The 25542-nt window shown below is 39.7% G+C and overlaps 1 protein-coding gene across 1 annotated transcript in view; it reads right to left on the bottom strand.

The window, feature by feature from the left end:
• Positions 1–2443: 2443 nt before the first annotated feature.
• Positions 2444–25542, bottom strand: part of NUP160 (nucleoporin 160) — a 50931-nt gene continuing 27832 nt past the window's right edge. Inside the window, exons 19-36 of the mRNA XM_015075615.3 lie at positions 25057–25127; positions 24115–24274; positions 23442–23511; positions 21886–21984; positions 20842–20961; positions 16525–16620; positions 16332–16426; positions 16140–16236; positions 15945–16050; positions 11541–11701; positions 10316–10376; positions 9003–9113; positions 8689–8812; positions 7898–7999; positions 7133–7274; positions 5822–5947; positions 3991–4095; positions 2444–3520 (exon numbers count right to left, since the gene is read on the bottom strand). Of these exons, the coding sequence (XP_014931101.3) occupies positions 3431–3520; positions 3991–4095; positions 5822–5947; positions 7133–7274; positions 7898–7999; positions 8689–8812; positions 9003–9113; positions 10316–10376; positions 11541–11701; positions 15945–16050; positions 16140–16236; positions 16332–16426; positions 16525–16620; positions 20842–20961; positions 21886–21984; positions 23442–23511; positions 24115–24274; positions 25057–25127 (1936 nt within the window). The 3' untranslated portion in view covers positions 2444–3430. The remainder of the gene's footprint in view (positions 3521–3990; positions 4096–5821; positions 5948–7132; positions 7275–7897; positions 8000–8688; positions 8813–9002; positions 9114–10315; positions 10377–11540; positions 11702–15944; positions 16051–16139; positions 16237–16331; positions 16427–16524; positions 16621–20841; positions 20962–21885; positions 21985–23441; positions 23512–24114; positions 24275–25056; positions 25128–25542) is intronic.

The following is a 25542-nucleotide window of genomic DNA, read 5'->3' as shown; positions in this document are numbered from 1 at the left end:
ATAAGACTTTTCACTTATTGATTAAACAGAAATCTCATTTACATTTATATTACAACCCTCCCCCACCCCCACAGCCATGAGGGGAATATTGGTATCAGCCACATCAGAACAGCCTGGCACCCAAAGGGTGGGCAAATAGTACAATCTATGGGGATGCACACAGTCCGTATTTTCTAGAAGCTTCCATATCTTGTAACTTTTTATTTTTAAAAATTTACATCCAATTTTTTTTTTTTTTTTAAGCTTTTGTTTGTCTTTACTCCTAAGTGCTCAGTGCAGTTTCAGTTTTAAGAGACAACACAGCCTGGACTTTGGGAGGGAATCAGAATGAGGAGAGAAAAACCCATAGTGAGCTGGTGAGAGGTGACCCCCGGGATTCTCGAGTGTTTTAGTGAGGACGACTGGCAGAGGTGACAATGCACAATGTATTTATAGAACAAATTAGCTTTTCTTGGAAGGTCACAAAAATCAATGATAAACTTGGTAAGAATGGTCAATATGAACCTCATGTGTATCATCAATTGTATTATCCACAGGAAATATTTTATTGTCACAGGCTGTTAAGGTAGGGACCTTATCAGTTACACCTTGTTACATGAAGAATGATAAAATTTCCCTTTGAGAGTCTTATCTTTATTTAATGGCAGTTAAGTACTAAAAAGGGGGGAGTTGTTTTTTTTTCTTTTTTAATGGAATACTTGGCGAATTTGTGTCATCCTTGCATAGGGGCCATGCTGATCTCTGTATTGTTCCAATTTTTTTTTTTTTTTTGTTTATTTATTTCTGAGACAGAGAGAGACAGAGCATGAGTGGGGAGGGGCAGAGAGAGAGGGAGACACAGAATCAGAAGCAGAATCCAGGCTCTGAGCTGTCAGCACAGAGCCCGACGCGGGGCTTGAACCCGCGAACCATGAGCTCATGACCTAAGCCGAAGTCGGACGCCCAACCGACTGAGCCATCTAGGTGGCTTTTAAGTTTATTCATGTATTTTGATAGAGAGAGAACCAGCAGGGAAGAGGCAGAGAGGGGAGGACAGAGGATCTGAAGCAGGCTCTGTGTTGACACCCATGAAACATGAGATCATGACCTGAAGTTGGACGTTTAACTGACTGAGCCATCCAGGTGCCCCTGTATCCTGTATTCCAATTTTCAGTATATGTGCTGCAGAAGTGAGCACAGGAGGCAGCTTTTTTTTTTTTTCTTTCAGGATATCATTTTAGTGTAATCTCTACACCCAACGTGAGGCTCAAACTCACAACCCTGATATCCCCTGATATCAAGAGTTGTGTCTCCCCTGACTGAGCTAGCTATGTGCCCGTTAAGAGGGAGCTTTTGTTTTTTAAGTTTTGAGAGAGAGCGAGCGAGCAGTGGAGAGAGAAAATGTCAAGCACTGACAGTGTGGAGCCCAACGTGGGGCTCAAACTCACAAACCATGAGTGAGATCATGACCTGAGCCAAAACCAAGAGCTGGATGCTTAATGACTGAGCCACTCAGGCTCCCCAGGAGGAACTCTTTTAGTAACATTTTGTAATCAGAAATTTTTGGCGTGGGAAAACCAAGGAATAACGATGCAAGGAATAATAATAATGGACTATGAAAACATCACATAGTCCAGGAAAACAAAAATGCAGAACTAAAGTGGAGAGAAAAGTGAAGTGAAAGAATTTCCATCGTCTGTTCTGGTTGGAAACCAAAGTGAAGAAGGTGGGAGAAAATAGAAGAGGGGTGCCTGGGTGGCTCAGTCGGTTAAGCATCCAACTCTTGATTTTGGCTCAGGTCATGCTCTGTTTGTGAGTTTGAGCCTTGTGTTGGGCTCTGTGCTGACAGTGTGGAACCTACTTGGGATTCTCCATTTCTCCCTCTCTTTCTGCCCCATCCCCCCAGCCGTGCTCTCTCCCCAAAATAAATAAACATTAAAAAAAAAAAAGAAAGAAAGAAAGAAAGGAAAAGGACAGAAGAGCTGGGTTTTCTCCAGCATGGGTGGGGTCTTGAACCAAAATACTGACAACAGGAAAAACTGGTCAGGGTCTTGTGAACTGCCACCATGGAAGCTATTGCTCTGATGAGCAACACAGGTAGCTAAATTTCTGGAACAGGGTCAGTTTCAAGTTACTTCCTGTTCTCCAAAATGGCTACAAGAGGATTTGATTTTTTCAGACTGTGGCTTATGATCCATTAGTCATTCATGAAAGTGTCAGGTTACACAGCGACAAATACATATTCTGTGAAACCTTTCTTTTGGTTTTGTATGTGTATATTTGGTTATATATGTGTATTTCTTGCTATACTTGGGAGCCACACGGGTTTATGAAGCTCTGGCAGGGCAAGGGCTCTCCCAGTCCCAATTACATCACACTTCACATTAATCTTGGCAGAGCTAAAATGAAAAAAGAGCCATACATCTCATTATCTACCAATAACAGTACCACAGTGAAGCTCACATTGTTATTTAAAATATATAATGTAATTATGGTATTGATAGTATAAAAATTAAAGGCTTATGAAAAACTCAAGAGAGGTCAAAGGGCATACAAGCAAGTAATATACAGATCATTTCCTTAAAAGATACATTTTAATATACAGAATAAAATCCAAGATTTTACTTTTCATGATCCCCCCAAATCTGTGGACATGAATACTCTGAATCCGACCAGGAAAGTTTATATTTTGGTCCAATACATTATTAGACAAGTTGTATGATCAAGTCCGGCTTGATTATCATAAATCATAGAAGTTAACAGAATTTACCTTGAAAATTGGTTACTTTTGTAGGTAAAATCCCCTATTTTTTTCTTAGCTAAGAGTTTACTCAACTTTAGCCTCAGAACCAGATTCAAAATCAGCTTCTTTCACAGCTGATCATCATTTTAGGTTTAATTTAGGCAAGTTATTTAATAGTTTATTGAAGATCATACAAAAACTCCACAATAAATAATGAAAAGAGTATGCAAAATCATTAGCCTCTGTTTGCAATACAGAAAATACATGTCAGTTCTGGACCAAAATAATTCCACTGAAATACAGACAGTGGCAGGAAGAATGAAAGGGTCTGTAGTGGCTGCGTCCAGTGGTTGGCCACAACCAACCACCACCATCAGCTACTGTGGCAAGTGAGGGTGGGTTTCAATTTGCAGATAAAGAATGTCTTCGGTTGTTTAAAAAAATAGAAACTCTAAAAAAGCTTGTGAATCATATACAAAAGCAGCTGTTTGAGACCAAGGTTGAGAACCAGAAATTGTGTGTTAGCACCGCCAGCAAGCACAGGTTCTGTGACTCATCTGCCCTCTTCTCTTGTGCAGGATGCAGACTCGATGTTGCACACACCATTTGCAGGTATAAAAATTGTCCTGGAATCCAGGGTTCCTGTAGGGTAAAGTCTTAAGCCCTAAGAGGCACCAAGCGGTTACAAAAGCTAGGCAATCATCCAGATCACAAGTTCCGACGATATAATAAATCTCGTGTTGCTTTATCAACTTTTTGCTGGTAGTCCTCCAATTTGTCAAGTATTTTCTGGGACAGCTGGAGGAGCAAAGAAGGGAATCGTTACAGAATAGGTCAAGGACTAAAAAAAGACTGAAGTTAGTCATCACTTTGACTTCACCAACTAGCTTCCCCCTAATGAAGATGTCCGCCACTCTGCTTCCCTTACTCAACATTCAGTACCGGAGTCTGTTCTGTGATTCTACTGATAAAATTGGATTCCACTGTTCACACACACTATCCCACTCCTGTTCTAATGAATTTTCTAAACATGCAAATCACACCAGTATTTTAATAAATGCATTACTGGCTATCTTCTCAGAACCGGAGAGGCTACATGTGATTTAACTAATCATTTTATAAAGAGATTGGAGCAGCATGTTAAGGGCAACAAATGTTTTCTGTTCTCCCCTTAATCCTTGAGAGCTGAAGAGCCAGCTTCAGGTGGGAGTGCTAGTGCAAGGGCTTATAAAAGACACCTGCCCCGCCTCATGAAAGGACTGACTTACAGCAATGTTGTGACTGTTGGCACTGTTCTCTCCCAGAGCCTGGAGAAGCTGGTCAATAGAAGAGTATGGGAGCCACACCATTGGAGCTGTTGCAGACAATGGAAACTGGAAAGAAAAATATCTTCTATTTGAAGAAAATCTCAAAAGTGGACCATTTCTTCTGGGTAGTTTCATAGGTTTGGACAACATAAACTAGTAATTTTTTTTCACAGTAAGAAATTGTGTGTGTATGTATGTACATGTACACAGACACACATTTGTACCACCCCCACCCCCTCGCTTCTCTTTTCAACTGGGAAACTTGTCCTTTTCTTAGTGAAATCAAATGTATGTAAAAATTTTTTTAATGTTTTATTTTTTAAATTTTTTTTTTTGAGAGAGAGAGAGAGAGAGAGAGAGAGAGAGAGGGAGGAAGGGAGGGAGAGAGAGAGGGAAAGACAGATTCTGAAGTAGGCTCCAGGCTCTGAGCTGTCAGCATGGAGCCCGACGCAGGGCTCCAACCCACAAACCATGAGATCATGACTTGAGCCAACGTTGGATGCTTAGCCAACTGAGTTACCCAGGCGCCCCCAAATGTATTTTTAAATTCACCTCTTATCTTAAAGTAACCCTAAGGCCTATCAAGGAAAAATACACTCAATAAAACTCTAAATTGTCAATGAATGCTTCTATTTGCAGTCTGAAATATAGATTCAAATTAACTGGAAAGAAAAGTTTGGAAAAGGAAAGCTCACCTTTCAAAGTTCTGAATACTTTTCTGAGAGTTTAAGAGCTTGGCTTTGTAGACCCAGATTTTAGACCTGGCTCTTCCATTTACCATCTGTGTGAGCTTTGGCAACTTACTTAACCTTTGAACCTCTGTTTCTTTGTGGGTTTAAAAAAAAGGGGGGGGGGGCAAAACAATCTCCCATAGGTGGCTGTAAGGATTAAACGAGAAAACACTTGCAGAAATTCAGCACAGTTTTGGAACACAGAAAATAGCATTTTGTTCTTAATTACCTCTTTCCTCTAAATACTAACTAAAGCTACGTTCCTTTGATGGAGAAAAATGAAATGTATTTCCATTTTATAAACAGGAAACTGGGAAATCCTACAGTGCCAGTTCCTGATTATAAGGAAAACTAGTCGTGAGGACTCCTGGCTGGCTCAGTTGGTGAAGCATGCAACTCTTAATCTTGGGGTTGTGAGTTGAGCCCCATGCTGGGTGTAAACATTACTTAAAAATAAAACCTTTTTTGGGGCGCCTGGGTAGCTTTGTCAGTTAAGCGTCCGACTTCGGCTCAGGTCATGATCTCACGGTCCGTGAGTTCGAGCCCCGCGTCGGGCTCTGTGCTGACAGTTCAGAGCCTGGAGCCTGTTTCAGATTCTGTGTCTCCCTCTCTCTCTGCTCCTCCCCTGTTCATGCTCTGTGTCAAAAATAAATAAACGTTAAAAAAAAAAAATTAAAAAAAAACCCACTTTTTTTTTTTCTTAAAGTTTCTTTATTTTGAGACAGAGAGTGTGCAAATGCATGCAAGTGGGTGAGGGTCAGAGAGACAGAGAGAGAGAGAGAGAGAGAGAGAATCCCAAGCTGGCAGCTCAGAGCTGATGGGAGGCTCGATCCCATGAACTGTCAAATCATGAAATGAACTGAAATCAGGAGTTGGACACTCAACTGACTCAGCCACCCAGGCACCCGAAAAATAAAATCTTAAAAAACAACAAAAACGAAATAACTAATCGTGTAACTACAAATAGTAAAGGGTAAATCCACTATTCTATAGCTCAATCTACTTTCACATCCTGACTTTTTTAGAGTGATAATACAGAAACACGTATGCATGCCGCCTACCTCAATTCCAAAGTACTGATGTCCTTTCCCCAATACAGCATCTACATATTCTGAAACCAAATCCACAGCTTCTTCTAAAAGGTCATAATTTAAGTACAAACGGAGCAACTCAGCGGCATCGACCTTCTGTAAAGAGTCAGAGATTAAGAACATCTACCTATTTCCATCTTACCTGGGCAGTGACCAAAGGATGCAGAGTGTCTAATTCCCTGGGATTTATACTTCTCAATATAAATAAATGAGCATCTTGGTTTACTTATCCTGGGACAAGGGTTGGATTCCTTAGAGCCCAATTACTTCTGGGTACCTTGTAAGACTTTATCTGTTAAGTGGTCTTCCTGCCCTGTTTTGTAATCTAAGACACATTTTATTATTTTTCTACTTCAGTGTCCACAGTAGTAGTAAAAGTCAACAAACCTTCTCAGAAATGCTGAGTACTGAAGAGATGATATATTCACGTTAATTCCCAGAAATATATGAATGACAAATGCAAAAGAAGTTAAAAGAATTACCAACTTTCAGTACCTGAATTAAATCTTTTCAACTCAGGGTGAAACAAAAGTGAAAACAACCTCAGTTTGGAAGGGCTCTACTAACTATGTAATTATGCTTTCCATATTCTGATATGATCACATTTGTAACTTTCATCATCTTAGCTGCTTTTCTACTTTCTAATTTAACAACAACAACAAAACCCAAAAAGAAAAAAAAAGATCAGTTTTCCTGATTTTAAGCATTACCTTCTCTCTTTCCCTATTCCACTTTATGTATTTCAGATATAGCTTTCACACTTAAGCATGCATTATTTCAAATTAGGAGCTTGTTAAAATATAGATCCCAGATCCTGGCTCCAGATAACCTGATTCTCTAAGTCTGGAATGGGGCTCAGGAATCTGTATTTTGAAGAAGCCCACTACCCAAATAATTCTGATGCAGGCATTCCAAAAACCCAATTTTGATAAAACTCAAACCCTGCTGCAGTTTTGAAAACAACTCCACTCACTCCTGTGAATTTTTTGCGTAATGAACAGTAAATACTGTGTCATGCATATAGTCATTGTTCAGTTGAGCACACAAGCAGGCATGAACTTAATCACTAACCTGTAGAACTTTAATTCTAAACACCCAGTACTTCATACAGAATTCAAGTTCAGCTGTTCTTAGTGTTTTTAGCTAACTTTAAGAAGTTGCCCAAAGTATATGTCAGTATGTTTCCATAAATTATCACCTCTACTTTTTAATCATCTTATGAAGTTATTCATACTGATAACGACCAGCTTCTTACTCTATACGAGTTAAGATACCACTTACCTTGTAACTGTTTATTAGCCAATTAGGTAGAGGTACTCCATGAGACAAGAGCTTGTTGATTACACAGTGGTGATATAAGTTATTCCGAACTTTGTACCTTTCCAGATAAGTTGATAATAGTCTCCATGCTTCATCTGTAGCACTTGATAAAAGCAGAAAGGACTAATGAGTTCCAGATTCTTAACAGATATTTACAGCGCCATTCAAAGCATCTATTTACAAGGAGAAAAAAAAATCTTTAGAAGCTCACAACTGAACTGAAAATATAACTACATGGCAACTAATATCATTAGGGTCAATGTGACTTAGGGGTAGTACTAGAAACCAAATGACATGGATTGTATCTCTCCCACTAATCACATCTTTACTCAACTACACAATTCATTTAACTTCTTTGTCACGGATTTCTAAAACAAGGAAATAGGCTCACATCACTGTTTCCAAACCCGATCAAGCATTAGAATCATGCAGAAGTTCTGCTTTAGAAAATGAGGGCAATAGATCTGTATTTTAGTAGTGATATTGGTATGCTAATTTAGGGGTTGAAAACTAATGTCAGAGGACTGCCAAATCGTTAAATGCCCCAATTCTAAAGTTGTGTAATACAAATTGTAAATGCGATTCAAGGAAGGGAATTTTACTGAGGGTTAGGGTTAGAGAAGGATTCTAAAGAAACTGAAGTGCATTCAGGTAGACATGAATTGGGCACTAGGGGAAGTGTTTGGAAGGTAAGCCCTTTGGGGCAGAGGAGCACTAGAGCTGTACCTGGACTCCTTAGTGGTGATGACTGATGAGAGCTGATTGGCTGCTAGCCAGGACCAGGCTTCTGCTTGGGCTGCCTCGCCCCCTAACTGCAACTTGATGCATCTGCAACGAAAATGGTTCCACACGCCATAAACTAATCTGCTGAAAACAATCACATTATTTTGTTACCAAAACTAGAGATAAGGTGATAACTTTAGCTCTGGTCTGCTGCTGAATTCACTACTGAAGAATACGGGCTCTTTCCTCTCCTTACAGCCACATAACTGGAGGACCCACAAGGCCATTGGTAAGTGTTAAGAGAGAATTTACTTCCAAGGGAAAAATTCTGAAAGCTTAAAAAATATTTCCAATTCACAAACTACTTGACTAATATTTAGGTACAAGGTTACTTCAATAAAAAGTACTTTTTAATAATGCTTACAGGGGCCTAAAGGATTGAATACATGCCTTTTCTAAAATGGACCCCACTGTTGACGCCACATTATCTACTGTCCTGTGGGAATGTAGGCCTAGGAATGCCAGGTTTTTTGAGTTCTCAAGAGAAGCTATAAATCAAGATTAAAAAAAATCATAATTAAAAGAAATTATAAAAATCACTGTGGTAGACTAGACAAAAGCATTTCTTTAAAGCACTACTGGCTTAGGTACTGTGCTGACAGTGTGCAGCCTGCTTCAGATCCTCTGTCCCCCTCTCTCTTTGCCCCTCCCCAACTCATTCTCTCTCAAAAATAAACGTTAAAAAAAAAGAAAGAAAGAAAATGAAGACCATGGAAAGACAATTTCATACATACTTGAAAGCAAGTCCCTCAAAGACTGGCGTCAAGGGAAGCTTAAAAGTCTGACAGAGGGATATGGCAGTGTCAAAAAGGCCAGCCTGAACCAAGAGAGAGACCATCTCCTCTGCTGATGAACTTCCTGTGAAAATGGAAAAGAGCTTTTTACTGCAAACAATGGTGTATGTGGATGACCCAAAGCCCCAAAGCCGCCCCTGGTATGAGCATCTCAGAGGAAGAGTGAGAGGCTCTGGCCAGTCTAGCCTACTGTGTCCACCGCCCGGCCTGAAGCGAAGCATGCTGCCAGTGCTCCCAGAATGCCTCATTCCTACCTGCAACTGCAACTGCTGACGGGTCATGCTGAGCCAGAGTGAGGCGGATTCGGGCCAAGGAACACTCTTTTTCCAGGTCTCCCAGTTCCAGAATTTCAATCTGCCGATTGGCTAGAAGCCAAAGAAAAATGTTTTCAATTCCCAAAGTACAAAGGAAGTGTGTCTCATCAGTGCCTATTAACTCAGTCTATCAATTTCCACTAAACATGAATTCAGTGTCAATTCCAAAGGCACTAGAGGGAAAACACAGGGCTCCATAAAAGTGAACTTAAAAATAAAGCAACAGGGGGCGCCTGGGTGGCTCAGTTGGTTAAGCGGCCAACTTCGGCTCAGGTCATGATCTCGTGGTCCGTGAGTTCGAGCCACGCGTCGGGCTCTGTGCTGACAGCTCAGAGCCTGGAGCCTGTTTCGGATTCTGTGTCTCCCTCTCTCTGACCCTCCCCCGTTCATGCTTTGTCTCTCTCTCTGTCTCAAAAATAAATAAACGTTAGAAAAAAAAAATTAAAAATAAAAATAAAGCAATAGCCGTGTCCAGCATGCAGCTGAGCCAAATCAAAGTACTCAAATAACAGCTGCAGTTGAGAAGATGCTTACAAGGTACTTTCCACAGAATTTCCTTTAACTCTTACAACCCTGAGATGCAGTTATCTACATCAGTATGAAAGGAACATGCCCACAGTGAGAAAGGCAGAATTATAACCAGGTGTGTCCAACTCTGGAGCCCAGGCTTTTTAAGAAGCAATACAATGCCCGCCTGGGTGGCGCAGTCGGTTAAGCGTCGGACTTCAGCCAGGTCACGATCTCGCGGTCCGTGAGTTCGAGCCCCGCGTCGGGCTCTGGGCTGATGGCTCAGAGCCTGGAGCCTGTTTCCGATTCTGTGTCTCCCTCTCTCTCTGCCCCTCCCCCGTTCACACTCTGTCTCTCTCTGTCCCAAAAATAAAATAAAACGTTGAAAAAAAAAATTAAAAAAAATAAGAAGCAATACAATGCCTCCATGGTAATAGGCAAGGAGCCCGATAAAACAAGTTTGACACTAAGCTGATTCAAATACAGCAAGCAACAAAAACAAGCACTCTCTTTCGAGCATCTTCATTTCTTGTGCAGCCATACGAAGTTTTCCAAGAGCTGCCAGCCAACTTCTAGCAGATTAAAATCTTGAAAATAAGGTAAAAGAAGGAACTTCACAATATTTTTACAGTACTGTACATAATTTACAACTACTATACAAAAACACACATTTAATACAAATAATACTGTAACATAACAATATAATTATTGTCCAGCAAAGAATCCGCGGGAGATGTCCAACTCACTTGGAGCAGCTGTGCATTCTCCATCATGATTCCTCTTAGGGGACGCGCCAGGGCGATCACACTGTAAAGAGAAAACAAGTGCTTAAATGTGAAAAGTTAGTACAGTTGACACTTGAACAATGTGGGGGTTGGACGCCAAACCCCTGTACAGTTGAAAATCTGCATATAACTTCTGACTCGCCCCAAAACTTAATAGCCTACTGATGACCAGAAGCCTTACCAATAACATAAACAGTCGACTAACATAGATTTTGTATGTTATCTGTACTATGTACTATATTTTTACAATGAAATGAGCTGGAGCAAATCAAAAAAATCATGAGAAAATACATTTACGTTATTGTATTTACTAACAAAAGCTGTGTATAAGTGGACTTGTATAGTTCAAACTTGTGTTGTTCAAGGGTCAGCTGTATTTTGAGATCATTAACTGATCCAGAGCTCTCATGCTTAAATTCTCTCCACATAAATTATGTTTATTTCAACCAGCACAGCTCTTCTTACAAAGGTACTGTAACTATCAGACACAGGAGTTGTTTGCCAAGTTGGCCAACTTAGCTCTAACATGTTATTGGGTCTAAGGACATGGATTTAACCCCCATATAAATGACTTGACTTTCCTTGGTTCCAGAGTTATATTCTCCAGCCCTAACCCCAGGAAACAGCCTAGTAAATGCAGGAACTATACACAGCACAAGTAGCTGTGCATATATGACCCCATCAGCATGACAAGAAAAACTCAAAGTGCACATTCTTTAAAACAGTAATTGTAGATTTAATTAACAAAAATGACTGAAATAGAAGCAGTGACCATTTGCTGAGCACTTTTTGCAGGTCAGGCACTGTCACTGTTCTAAGCAATCTACATGAATGATCTCATTTAACACCCCCCAAATCCTACAAGGTAGACATCATCATCATCATCCCTATTTTATGCAAAAGGGTAACTGGACACCAAAACATTAAGTAATCTGCTTGAAGTTAGGTCTAATTCCAAAACCACACTGCAATACTTCTTCCTATAATAATTCTAAACTTGAGAACTAAAGGGGTAGTAATACAGAACCGAATTGTTGCAAAAATAGGTAAGTTCACAAATATCCCAGCAGAAATTTTAAATGAAGCAAAATGAGGTGATGTTTTCTAAAGGACCAAACCAGTTTCAAAAGGACCAACGCTAATAAGCCAAATGATCTCCAAACTCCAAGATGGAAAGTTTTCATACCACTGCACCAGATGCTGGGTGGACGATCCACGCGTATTCTGGACGAATAAGTCGTAAACAGTTAACAGCGGCCAAGTAACAGTTGCCTTGCTTCTCAAGTCCCCGCAGAGTTCGAACTTCTCTGCCAAGACGCATTCCATACTCAAACATCACTGTACCAGCTAGGAGGCAATAATAAGTCAGACATCAGAACTTCAAAAACGTGTTTTAGACGGGCGCCTGACTGGCTCTGCCCGAAGAGTATGTGACTCTTAATCCTGGGGTTGTAAATTCAAGCCCCATGTTGGGTGTAGAGATTACTTAAAAAATAAAATATTAAAAAAATGTGTTTTAGAGAATCTGTTATACTAATCAAATAATAAAATTTAAAACAGGATTGAGTTTAACTTAAAACCCCAAAAAATCCTGGGGTATCTGGGTGGCTCAGTCGGCTGAGTGTCCAACTTCAGCTCAGGTCATGATCTCACGGTCCGTGAGTTCAAGCCCTGCGTTGGGCTCTGAGCTGACCGCTCAGAGCCTGGAGCCTGCTTCGGATTCTGTGTGTCCCTCACTCTCTGCCCCTCCCTTGCTCATGCTTTGTCTTTCCCTCAAAAATAAACAAACATTAAAAAAAACCACACACACACACACACACACACACACACACACACACACACACAATCCTGTGTTGGTGAGGATGTGGAAAAACTGAAACTGCTTTACACTGCTGGTGGGAATGTAAATTGCTGTACCTGCTATGGAAAACAGTATTGGCAGTTCCTCAAAAAATTAAAAATGGGATTACCTTGTGATCCAGCAATTTCACTCCTGGACATATAGTCCAAATACGGAAAACAGGGCTTTGAGGAGATATTTGTATGCCCTTGTTCATAGCAGCCTTTACTCATATTATCCAAAAGATGATGGCAATCCAAGCATCCACTGATGGATGAACAAAATGTGATATATATATATAATGAAATATTGTTCAGTCTTAAAAAGAAGTTACATGTGGGCGCCTGGGTGGCTCAGTCGGTTAAGTGTCTGACTTCAACTCAGGTCATGATCTCACAGTTGGTGGGTTCGAGCCCTGCATCGGGCTCTGTGCTGACAGCTCAGAGCCTGGGGCCTGTTTCGGATTCTGTGTCTCCCTGTCTCTCTCTGCCCCTCGCCTGCTCATGCTCTGTCTCTTTCTGTCTCTCAAAAATAAATAAATGTTAAAAAAAATTTTTTTTCAAAAAGAAGTTACATGCTACAATATGGATGAACCTTGAAGATATTATGCTAAGTGAAATAAGCCAGTCAAAAGGGGTGCCTGGGTGGCTGAATTGGTTAAGTGTCCGACTTTGACTCAGGTCATGTTCTCACAGCTGGTGAGTTTGAGCCCCACATCAGACTCGCACTGACAGTGCAGAGCCTGCTTGGGATTTTTCTCTCTCCCTCCCTGCCCCCTTCTGTCCCTCCTGCACTTGATCTCTCTCTCAAAATAAACAAACTTAAAAAAGCCAGTCACACACACAAAATACTATATGATTCCAGTAGCCAAATTCATATGGACAGAAAGTAGAATGATGGTTGCCAAGGGCTGCAGGAAGTGGAAATAGGAAGCTGTTGTTTAATGAGTATAGTGTTTTCATTTTGCAAGATGAAAAGTTCTGGACATTGGTTACATGTAATGTGAATGCACTTAGCATTACCGTATACTAAAAGTGGTTATGTTAGTAAAGCTTATATGTATTTTACTACAATAAAAAAAAAGAAAAAAGATCATGTAAATATTATTTCTGACATTCATTCATTCATTCATTCAGAAAGTAATCTCTATATCCAATGTGGGGCTTGTGATAACTCACTATCTTGACATCAAAAGTCCCAAGCTCTACCAACTGAGGCAGCCAGGTGCCCCGATTTTTGACTTTTAGATACTACATTCCCAGACAGTACAGAAGACTAGTTTAGAAGGCTACTTTCAGCCACATTGTTACCTAATTCCACACCATGAGACCAAGAAATGTTTGGATGCTCTGCTCAAGAACAGATTATTTTTATAAAACTTTAGTTACACAGGTTGAATGAGATACTGAGGAACACCTTGTTCTGAGACAGCATGTGACTCCAGAAATCAAAGGACATTAAAAACATCTTTTAGTTTTCAAATGAAACTATTTTTCATTCCAAGTTTTAAAGTTTATACGATTTTATTTAAATTGAAGTTAATTGACTTTTTCTCCCCAACAAATGTTTCTGAGTGCCTGCCATATGTAAGACATTTTGTTAGAAGAACAAGCCTTGCTTCAGAAAGACCTGGACATTAATCAGGCTAAACTGGTCTTAACCAAGTTGATGTAATGGATGTTGTAACTATAAACGCAAACAGGGAGCGGTACTTAATCACCTATATTTCTCTGTATGGGTCAAGGAGATAAGTAATACACACATGTTTTACCATTAGGAAAATTAAGAGCATGTCTACAAATTACTTCCATCTATTCTTGCCAATGAAAATCAGCAAGAAACCTTATTAAAAGTTTTCTGAGTGAAAATGGTATAAAAATGTTACCATTTCCAAAGGGGGACCACAATGGTGATCTTGTAAAATAAGATCTTCTAATAGACATGTAATCCCTTCATTTTAGCTGTTCTTTTTTTTTTTTCCTGTCTCAAAGACTAATTTTTTTTAAGCCTCCAAGGCTCAAATTTTTTTTAATGTTTATTTATTTTGAGAAAGAGTGAGAGGGTGTGTGTGCCTGTGTGAGCAGGGGGAAGAGGAGGGGGAGAGGGGGAGAGGGGAAGGGAGAGAATCCCAAGCAGGTTCTGTGCTGTCAGCAAATGCAGGGAGCCAGATGCAGGCAGGGGTTGATCTCCTTGACCCGGGAGATCGTGAACTCAGCTGAAATCGAGTCCAATGCTTAACCAAGTCACCCAGGTGTCCCATAATTTTTTTTTCTTTTAAATCTCTTTATTTAAGTATAGTGGACACAATGCCACATTAGTTTCAGGTGTACAACACAGTGATTCAACTCCTTTATACATTATGCTATGCTCATTTTAGCTGTTCTGATAGAGTCTTCATTAGTCATCATACAAATCCAAACTAAGATACATTCTACAAAAATAACTGGCTTGTACTCTTCAAAAATATCAATGACACCAAGGGCAAATTAAGGCCAAAAGAAGGGCTCCAGATTAAAGGATACTAAAGAGACATGACAAATATGCAATATGTGATTCTGTTTTTAACCTTTTTTTTTTTTTTTTTGAGAGGCAGAGAGAGACAGAACATGAGTGGGAGAGGGGCAGAGAGAGAGGGAGACACAGAATTTGAAGGAGACTCCAGGCTCTGATCTGTCAGCACAGAACCTGACGTGGGGCTTGAACCCATGACCTGAGCTGAAGTCAGACGCTTAACCGACAATCCACCCAGATGCCTCTGATTCTATTTTTTTTTTTTAAGTTTATTTATTTTGACAGAGTGAGAGTGGGGGAGAGACAGAGAGAGGGAGAGAGAGAATCCCAAGCAGGCCCTGTACTGTCACTGCAGAGCCAGATGTGGGGCTCAAACTCACAAACCGCAAGATCATGACCTGAGCTGAAATCAAGGGTTGGATGCCCAAGCAACCGAGCCACCTAGGCGCCCTGAAATATTGTGATTCTAGACCAGGGGGTAAGGATGGTATAGGAGGAATGTGCTATAAAAATAATCATGATAGGGGCCTGTGGGTGGCTCAGTGGGCTGAGAATCTGACTCTTGATTTCGGTTCAGGTCATGATCTCACAGTTCCTGAGATTGAGCCCCATATTGGGCTCTGCGCTGTGAGTGCAGAGCCTGCTTGGGATTCTCTCTCTCCCTTCTCCCTTCTTACACGCATGCTCTCTCTCTCAAAATAAACTTTAAAAAATCCCAATAGTATTATATTTACATTTAATTCATGAAATTAGTTGTATTTCCTTAATCTAATAATTGTATTGAAATTAAATAAGAAACTGTCCTTAGGATACATCTTAACTATGCATGAGATAATGATGTCCATAACTTATTTTCAAAAGAATCAACAAAAATAAGAAAAGGCCAATAGCAAGCTGGCACAAGAAGTCATAACCAGCCACAAGAATTCAAGACGCCTCTAGTAAAAAAGTTAGTTTGTCTTAAAATCAGACAGAAGATATAGACGGAATGACATCTCGCTGGAAATACCTCAAGAATGTTCTAGAATGGGATAAGTGCATCTCTTTAAGTCTAGCTGGTAATCTTCAAAGGGGTGAAGCCAATCTTGTAATTAAATATAATTTCCCCAAATGCTTGTAGAGAACACTCATTCAATAGTAAAAATAAGGTAAAAATTACATAAGTCTAACAGTATTTTTGTAAACATGACTAAACTCTAAGTTTGCCCCCAACAAAGACTGTCGGCTTCAACCGCTCACCTTTTCGGTAATTGTGGCGATAGATGTGAAAGGCATAGAGGAGTTCATAGTAATTGTGAGTCATAAGGTCCACGGCTCGTGCACGTGATTCAATTATTGCCACAACCTAAGGAAGGGGAAGCAATCAGATTTCAAAGCAGCTAGCGTAACAACCACCACAGCTGTGTCCAGTCAGCAGTGGACACGTAAAATTACCTCATTATGCAGATTCACATAGGGAAACTCTACAAGATCCTGTAGCTGTGAGCGTTCACAAAGAACTACCACCAGCTGCCGCAGACAATCTAACCGCCTAGAAGGCAAAAAAAGGAGTGAAGGCAAACTGTCTCAGTGAATTAAATAGAGCTGGTAAACTGTCTTCTCTAAAAAAAGACTAGGATTGACTACCTGCTGGAATCAGGAATGTGGGTTAAGGCTTCATATGCTTGGCTATTGTGACCCAAATCCAAATGATGTTTGAAAATGCATGTCCTTAAAGTAGCCTAAATATCAAATATAGGGGGAAAAGAAGAGTAGAAATTGAAATACTACATCCAGGACCAATCTAAAGGGAAATAACTAGATTACAGTTAGTTCTTACCTGACTTTTCCAATCATCCCCTGCTTCGGTTATTGCTGACATGGCCAACTGAATAACCAGCTCAGGCAAACCAATAACATCTAGTAGACGCAAAACCTAGAGAAATAGAGAGAGTGTCCATGAAAATTAATATGGTAGTGCACTTCAAACTGAAAGAGGATTTAAAACAATCAGAAAGACAACTAGTTAAGATCAAAGATACTGACTACAAGACAGGACTATTTGGTTAATATTTATGACTTTCCTTCAGGGAGAACTGTCTTGCTCAGTTAGAAGAGCATGTAACTCTTGATTTTGGGGTTGTGAGTTGGTGGCCACCCACGTTAGGTGTAGAGATTACTTAAAATAAATAAACACAATAAAAAAAAAGACTTTCCTTTAGATTCTACCATCAACACACTTACTGTAAAATTTCCTATTGATCTTTTTGTTCACAGCTCCATCCTCAGTGTTTAGGGCTCTCAGTAAGTATTGGTTGGCAATTTCACTAACTTTTCCTACTGTTTAGGTCATAGACGAATTTAAAGCCCAATAAATAAATTGCCGCCATAGCCTTATAAAACCCTAAAGAGAATGATGTTTGACATAACCCATTTTTAAAACAAGACAGAACAGTGCTCTTCAAACTTATCTGACTGTCCACCCTATTAACAATGTCTGTGCATGGGGCGCCTGGGTGGCTCAGTCGGTTGAGCATCCGACTTCAGCTCAGGTCATGGTCTCACAGTCTGTGAGTTCGAGCCCCGCATCAGGGTCTGTGCTGACCGCTCAGAGCCTGGATCCTGCTTCAGATTCTGTGTCTCCCTCTCTCTCTGCCCCTCCCCTGCTCATGCTCCGTCTCTCTCTCTCTCTCTCTGTCAAAAATAAACATTAAAAAAAAATCTTAAAAAAAACCAATGTGCATACTCTCCTAGACCTGTGCACATGTATTTACTTATATACACACAACTGTCTAATACATACATATAAAACTAAATGTATAGAAGATAAAGATAAAAAACAGTTTAAAATCATCTTTATTAGTACTTATTCTTTTATTAACAGTATAAAACACATTTATCTTTCAGGTGCTTAGTTTTTCATACTTTCCACTGAAAGAACATATTTAGAAATGTACATAAATCCTAGGTATGTAGCTAATTGAATGTTCACAAAGTAAATATATCCATTTAACAAGCACCTAAATTAAGAATTGTGTTATGGCAGTACTCCAAAGCTCCCATGTGACTCCTTCCAGCCACTACTGACTTGTACTGGTTTTGTTTTTAATTTCATGAAACAGAATCTTATGGTATGAATTCTTTTGTGTGTCTGCCTTATTTTGCTTAACACGTTTATAAGGCTGATCTGTTATTACATGCAGTAGTTCCTTTCACTGATACTGTATTCCATTCAAAGAATATACCGTAATTTAACGATCCATTCTATCAATGGACACTTGGGTTTCTAGTGTACGAGTGTTATGAATACGTTGCTTGGAACGTAACTGCACATCTCTTTTGGTAAATACGTACATGTTTCTGGGTAGATCTAGAACTGGAATTACTGGGTCAGAGGGTATATGTCAATGACTGCAGCCAGTAGACACTGGCAGTTTTTCAAAGTGGTTGACACCAATTTACGCTCCACCACAAGTAAGTAGGATGTTTAATACCTTGATACTTTTCATGGTTTCATAGTATCTTAAATTGAAATTTTATTTCAAGGTACATTTATTTTAAAATAGCATTCCTGAGAAGTTCAACTGTTATCAGCTGATTCTTATCAAACCTGATTATAGACTGTCACTGTTTTTACCTTCCCATATGGCTGATCAAAGGCAGAAGTGTCAGCCCTATTTTGTCCTCATTTGCTTGTACTTTTTTTTTTTAAATGTTTATTTTGATAGCGCATGAGTGGGGGGAGGGGCAGAGAGCGAGGGAGACAGAATCTGAAACAGGCTCCACGTTGCCAGCAGAAAGCCTGATGAGGGGCTCGCACCCACAAAATGTGAGATCGTGACCTGCGCTGAAGTCAGATGCTCAACTGATCCAGCCACTCAGGTGCCCCTGCTTGTACTTTCTTAATCTAGGTTTTTGAAGGAATTTTTAAAAATTGTGAAGGTGATTTTCATTAAAATTAAGCAATATAATGTGCAAATTAATTTAACCAATCAAACATAATCTACTAAAATGAAATACAGGAGTGTAGGTGCCACTATGTGCCCCACCCCAGCTGTGACACCGTCACTCTTTCAGACACCTGCTTTGAGACTAAATGATAAACGACCATCTGGTAATAGGTCCAAATAAGGGCACCAGGGATCAACCAGCGTTGATCCTTATATACATATTTTTAAATGTTAATTATTGAGAGAGAGCGCATGAGCCAGGGAGGGGCAGAGAGAGAAGGGGACAGAGGATCCTAAGCAGGCTCTGCACTGACAGCAGTGAAATAACAAGTCTGACGTGGGGCTTAAACTCTCGAACCACAAGATCATGCCCTGAGTGGCAGTGTGATGCTCAACTGACTGAACCACCCAGGCGCCCCAGGTTGATCTTTCTATTAAACATTAGCACATCTTAATTTAATTCTTCTGTGAGTATTCTCTTCCCAAGGCCCACTTTGGGGTTCACTAGAGCAGTGATTCTTAAGTCTTTTTTTTTTTTTTTTTTGCATTTTTTGGAGCAGTGATTCTTCATGTGTTTTGAATCAGTAAGTTTCTTCTGATGAAAGCTATGGAGCTTCTCCACAGAAAAAATACAAGCAACATTTTGCACACAATTTCAGGGGATTTATCAATCCCTCAAATCTATCTAGTCTCAGATTAAAAATCCTCAGAATTCAGAGGGCCTGGCTGGTTTAGTTGGTGGAGCATGCAACTCTTAATCTCAGGGTTATGAGTTCGAGCCCCACATTGGGTGTGGAGATCATTAAGAAAAAAAATAGGCGTATCTTGGGGCACCTGAGTGGCTCAGTAGTTAAGCATCTGACCTCGGCTCAGGTCATGATCTCACAGTTTGTGAGTTGGAGTCCCACACTGGCTGAGCCCCACTTCTCTCTTTCCCTTTCTCCCTCTGTCCGTCCTGGGATGCTCTCTTTCCCTGCCCCTCATTCATCTGTGTGCCACCCCCCCCCAATAAAACAAAACAAAACCCTTAAAAAAATCCTTAGAATTCAAAATAATTTTCCCATTAGTAGGATGGGGAAGGTTATTAAGAGTTACAAATCTATTTCATTTATCTTGGTGTGCCTGGCTGGCTCAGTCGGTAGAGCACGCGACTCCTGATCTTGGGGTCATGAGTTCAAGTCCCACATTGGGTGTAGAGTTCATTAAAAAAAAAAAAGAATTTTATCTCTTTAACCAGCAATGAACAAAGTAGTTAAGCCTGCCTTTACTTTCTGGTGGGGAACTCAGATAACAACAAATAGATACCCAAAATATGACAACAAGCATGGTTAAATGTTATGAGGAAAATAATAAAGGATGGCAAGGGCAGAGACTGCTCACAGTGCCTCAATCTGCACGTGGGGGGGGGGTGGTACAGGTCAGCACGCAGCCCGCGAGCACCACAGCTATTCTACACGGGGAGACAGAGAGGAACTCCCTGAGGTGGTGACAAATGCACAGACATCTCAATGAAACAAGGGCTTGAGGTTTGACTATTTGGAAAAAGGGGAACAGCAGGTAGAAGGGTCTTGAAGGGCAGACTGTGTGCTTGGCTTGCATGAGATAATAATAGGCCACCCTTGCAACAACTGAGTGACCAGAGCAAAAAAGGCCAGAAGAGGAGGGCCAAATCGTAAATTAAGGCTGAATACAACATTCAAGTTAATTCTTTGAGATATCGGCAAGACTGATATTAATAAAATTCTAGTGATGACTTGGCTAATAAAATGGTATCACAATGGGAATTTCACTGAAGTTAAAAACATTTACCAGTTTCATTAAAATAGACATTTCTTTAAATTTCTCAAGGCAAATTCATTTCTCTTCTTTTGGAATTTCAGGGAATGACTTAATTTTTTTTTAACGTTTATTTATTTTTGAGACAGAGAGAGACAGAGCATGAACGGGGGAGGGTCAGAGAGAGAGAGGGAGACACAGAATCTGAAACAGGCTCCAAGCTTTGAGCGGTCAGCACAGAGCCCAACGCGGGGCTCGAACTCATGAACCGCGAGATCATGACTGAGCCGAAGTCGGATGCTTAACCGACTGAGCCACCCAGGTGCCCCGGGAATGACTTAATTTTCACATTTTTCTCCCCCAATACCAAAGCCATTATTTCAGATACATTTTTACACAGGTAAGAAAGACCAAACCAAGCCACAATGTACCTTATCATAATACTGCATCCTGGGGGTGGATACAATCTCCCCATCCTCTGAGTGAATCAAGCGATCCAGGAATTCCTCTTTGCCCACTTCAGATGCTGCCTGGCGGAAGCATTGGAGAGCCTGGAGAAGTAAAAGGATACAAAATGACTTATAATGGACTGTTTCAATTCTAAGTGCTAACAATTAAGGTGGGTGGGTGCGGGTTCAGGTGCTAAAGGAAAGCCAAAAAAGAAAAAGTAAGACTGTTGACTATATTTACATTTTCTGCTATTCTAAATTCTGACACGTTATTTAAAGTTTTTTTTTTTTTTTTAATGTTTATTAATTTTTGAGAGACAGAGCACAAGTTGGGAGGCGCAGAGAGAGAGGGAGACACAGAATCCAAAGTGGGCTCCAGACTCTGAGCTGTCAGCACAGAGCCTGACGCGGGGCTCAAACTCACGAACTGTGAGACTATGACCTGAGCCAAAGTCAGAAGCTCAACCGACCGAGCCACCCAGGCACCCCTCTGACACGTTATTTAATATTTTTCTTTATCTCACTTTTTAACTTAAATGCTATTAAAAGGTAAACTTTAATAAGAAAATTAATATAAGCATACTAATATGTTAATATTTGTAGAATTTGAGTGGTGAGTATATGATTGTTTATTATAAGTCTTTAAACTTTCCTGCATGTCTGAAAATGTACATTAATAGGATGTCAGGGAACAAATTAGATAAACTACCATAATGGGGGAAGAAAGCAGCATAACATTTAAAAAATATGTAATAAAAACAAAGTAATCGAGTAATAAATTTCATTTACAAAATTTATCCTGGGGCAAAAGGATTTTAATGTTTTCTTCTTCATGTTTTCCTATGTTCTAACTAATTTGCAAAAGTACAAGAAAGCTGAACAACCCCCACATGGCTCTTGCTGGCATTAGTTGTCTTTATCCTTATTTAGAGGATTCTGTGCCACCCCATCCCCCCTCACCTAGTTAGATGGAGACTAACTGTCCTCTTTGCACTGAAGTAGGTTCACCATTTGAATACAATTTACCTTCTGTCCTTCTCCTGTAACCAGGTAACAACGTCCCAGCATAAATCGACAGGAACCAATGTTGACTTGACACCAGGGATGGAGCAGTTGAATATAATCCTGAAAGGCATAAAAGGTGCTTTCTGATTAGAAAGTAAGTGCTATTTAATGCGATAACCACCCCCAAGCTCTTCACAGAGGGAGAAAAGATAGTGGTCAATCAACAGAAAAGTATTTCCTGAAATCATCCAGAAGTTAAAATCTAATTCTGTTAATCTATTCTTGTATTAAGTTACACACTTTAAAAACGTGAACAAAACTCAATAATACCAACACACATAAACACACATATGCTTTTCCAATTCAGCAATTTCCCAACTTTATTATTTACTGGTTCAATGACTAGATTCCTGTAAAGGATTTTTTTTTAAAGTTTATTTATCGGGGCACCTGGGTGCCTCAGTTGGTTAAGCATCGGACTCTTGTTTCAGCTCAGGTGATGATCTCCCGTTTCTGGAGTTCGAGCCCTGATTCTCTCTCTGTCCCTCCCACGCTTGTATGCACACACTCTGTACAACTTAAAAACAAAAAACAAAACAAACAAAAAAAAAAACTAAAAAAAAAAAAAAACAACTATTTATTTATTTTGAGAGCAAGTGCACGTGAGCAACAGAGGGGCAGACAGGGAAAGAAAAGCCCAAGCAGGCTCTGCACTGCCAGCATGGAGCCCGATTCGGGGCATGAACCCAGGAACCATGAGATCATGACCTGAGCTGAAACCAAGAGTCAGACTGCCTAACTGAATGAGCTATCCAGGTGCCCATCCTGTAAAGGATTTATATAAAGACAACGTTATGTTTGTTTTACTATAAAGAGAACCTAATAGGGGGTACCTGGGTGTCTCAGTTGGTTAAGCGTCCAACTTCAGCTCAGATCTTGATCTCACAGTTTGTGGGTTCGAGCCCCATGTTGGGCTGTGTGCTGACAGCTCAAAGCCTGAAGCCTGCTTCAAATTCTGTGTCTCCCTCTCTCTCTGCCCCTCCCCGGCTTGCTCTCTCTCTCTCAAAAATAAATAAACATAATTTTTTTTTTTTTTTTTTTAAGAGAGCCTAATAGGATTAAAAAACAAGCCAAGATACTCTAGAAAAAAATGTTAGGAATGACATGTCAAGAGAGAAGTACATAAAGAAAATCTCTCTGGAGATTTTCTGGAGTATGTTTTGGTGAAGTCAAGTTTAAATTATTGTGGCTCTTTTTATCAGCCAATTAAAATGCAGGTAACATTCAAAATTCCAGAAATCCCATTCTTTAAAAGAACGACTAAACCAGAAATATTTGGGGCACCTGGGTGGTTCAGGAGGTTAAGCATCCGACTTCAGCCGAGGTCATGAACTCATGGCTCATGAGCTCCGTGTCGGGCTCTGTGCTGACAGCTAAGCCTGGAGCCTGTTTTGGATTCTGTGTCTCCTTCTCTCTTTCTCTGTTCCTCCCTCACTTGCACTCTGTCTCTATCTCTCTCAAAAATAAAGACTAAAACAAACACCAAAACAAAACCAGAAGTATTCAACAGTACTCACCTGCAACTGTACATACTGACAATTGGCCATCAAACATTCCATAAAGAGACAACCAGGATTGCTAGGCCATCTAGTCACTGGATAAGGAGTTTTTTTTTTTTTTTTTTTTTGGCAAAACTTTAAATCATATACATATTGGGCATCAAACACCATGTAATGACTTAATTTTTAAAAAAGAAGGTAAAGAGAAGGGGTTAGAGCACATGTTCTTTCCACATAACTATATAACCTTAATATAAGACAAATATAGTTTAAAGGCTATACACTAAAAGCCAGTTACCTAACTCAGACCTCAGTTAACTAGGGGCTAAAGCACGTATTTCATCCCTGGACGATCACTTCTAACTCTGGCGTATTGCACATACTCTTGATGCCCGTGGGACACCCAGCATCTACCACATAGTGCCTGACGTACAGAGCCATTCAATAAATACCTGATACACGTATAATGTTGTAAAAGAGATCTAAGTATTACATATTTGTGTACCAATAAAATCTGGCTAACTCCTGAGGAAAATAAAAACTAGGACATCTGATAGTAAATATTATTATTTCTTGTTGGGGGAATAGCACTCAACCTCATTAAAAAATTTCATTATACAGGGAGAATAGAAGAGTCTTCGACTATTTAGACAGAAAAAACCTTCTAACTGGCTTTTAAATAAAAGGATACAGAAGCTGCAATAAATAATTGGTAACTGCAGTAATCATCTCAGGCCAATTCAACCCAGTTTGGCTCAGAGGTGCCTTTGGTTGAGAGAAGAGATGGGCTATGATGTATTTTCTTGCAACTTCTTGGAAGAATAATTCCACAATTGTCTGAGGGCTAGATACTTGAAAAGAAAAAAATTATGACAATCACCAATTTATGACAGTAATATCAATTTTCAATTAAGATAGTCTACCAATTCATGTTATATCTGTAATAAAGAACATTTATTATTTCAAAACATGAAATGTACCATGGGTGTCATTAATGGCAATATAAATAAAAGCAGTTTGTAAAGTGTGCAGTACTATACAAATGCAAAAAAAAAGTCACTTAAATCAACATTGCACTCGTTTCTTTTTTTCACTGACCTCACTACAGCTAAGCATCTTCCTTAGGAAGTGTTTACATTAAATATGGTCTCAAGATTCCATGTTTTTGTTTTTGTTTTTTAAAGTTTATTTATTTATAATCTCTACACCCAACATGGGGCTCGAACTCACAATCCTGAGATCAAGAGTCACATGCTCTACTGACTAAACCAGCCAGGTGCCCCAAGATTCCAAGTTTTTTACCAAAATAATATAAAACAAATTCTCCAGAATGGTTCTTAAGCATGAGAGATGACGCCTCTTGAATTTTTATTAAGACAAGATTATGAAAGCTACCATGAACTTAGTAAATTTAAAAAATAATTTTGTTGAATTAATCACTGGAGCCCTTAATTTATGCCTGATTTGGGCTTCACGGGGTTTCATGGACTCCCTGTCACAGCCAGCTTATTAACCTCCCCAAATGAAAGCAGAGCTTACCTAATGTTTCTTCAGCAAAGGTGGCAAAGGACTTTAATGAATATGCAATAAAAGCCCAATTTAAAATCAAACGCATGCACAGACTAGTCCTTACCAAACTTATTTCCCGTTACAGCACCAGAGTCTGTTAGTTCCAGTACTGACAAGTGTTGGAGGTTGGACTCCCTGTGAGAACAAAGAGACAGTAGTTCTACAAAAACATTGCTTCAACAAGCTCTCCTACCAGGAACACTGTCAATTTGATTAGTAAGTTGCACATCAAAGTTCTACTGAAAGAACACTGCCAAACAGGATGGTTTATCTTATATTGAAAATGTAAATCTAGTAAGTAATAGATTTCCCTTTTTATTTTGGTTATTAAGGAAGCTCAGCCTACCTTTAATAACTGGTATGTTTTTGTGTGTGGTCCGACTTTCCCTGTGACCTCATCTAACTATTTTGCCCTCAGTAGGATTTATCTTTACGTTAAACACACACACACATGTAATAACTGTACACCCCAAACTAATGTAACATTGTGTGTCAACTATACTTCGATTTTAAATAAGCATTAAAAAAGTGGGTGTTTGTGAAAAGTCAC

The sequence above is a fragment of the Acinonyx jubatus genome, chromosome D1 (genome assembly GCF_027475565.1).
Source record: "Acinonyx jubatus isolate Ajub_Pintada_27869175 chromosome D1, VMU_Ajub_asm_v1.0, whole genome shotgun sequence".
NCBI lineage: Eukaryota > Metazoa > Chordata > Mammalia > Carnivora > Felidae > Acinonyx > Acinonyx jubatus.
The sequence above is the reverse complement of the archived record's forward strand: the minus strand, read 5'-3'. Positions and strand labels throughout refer to the sequence as shown.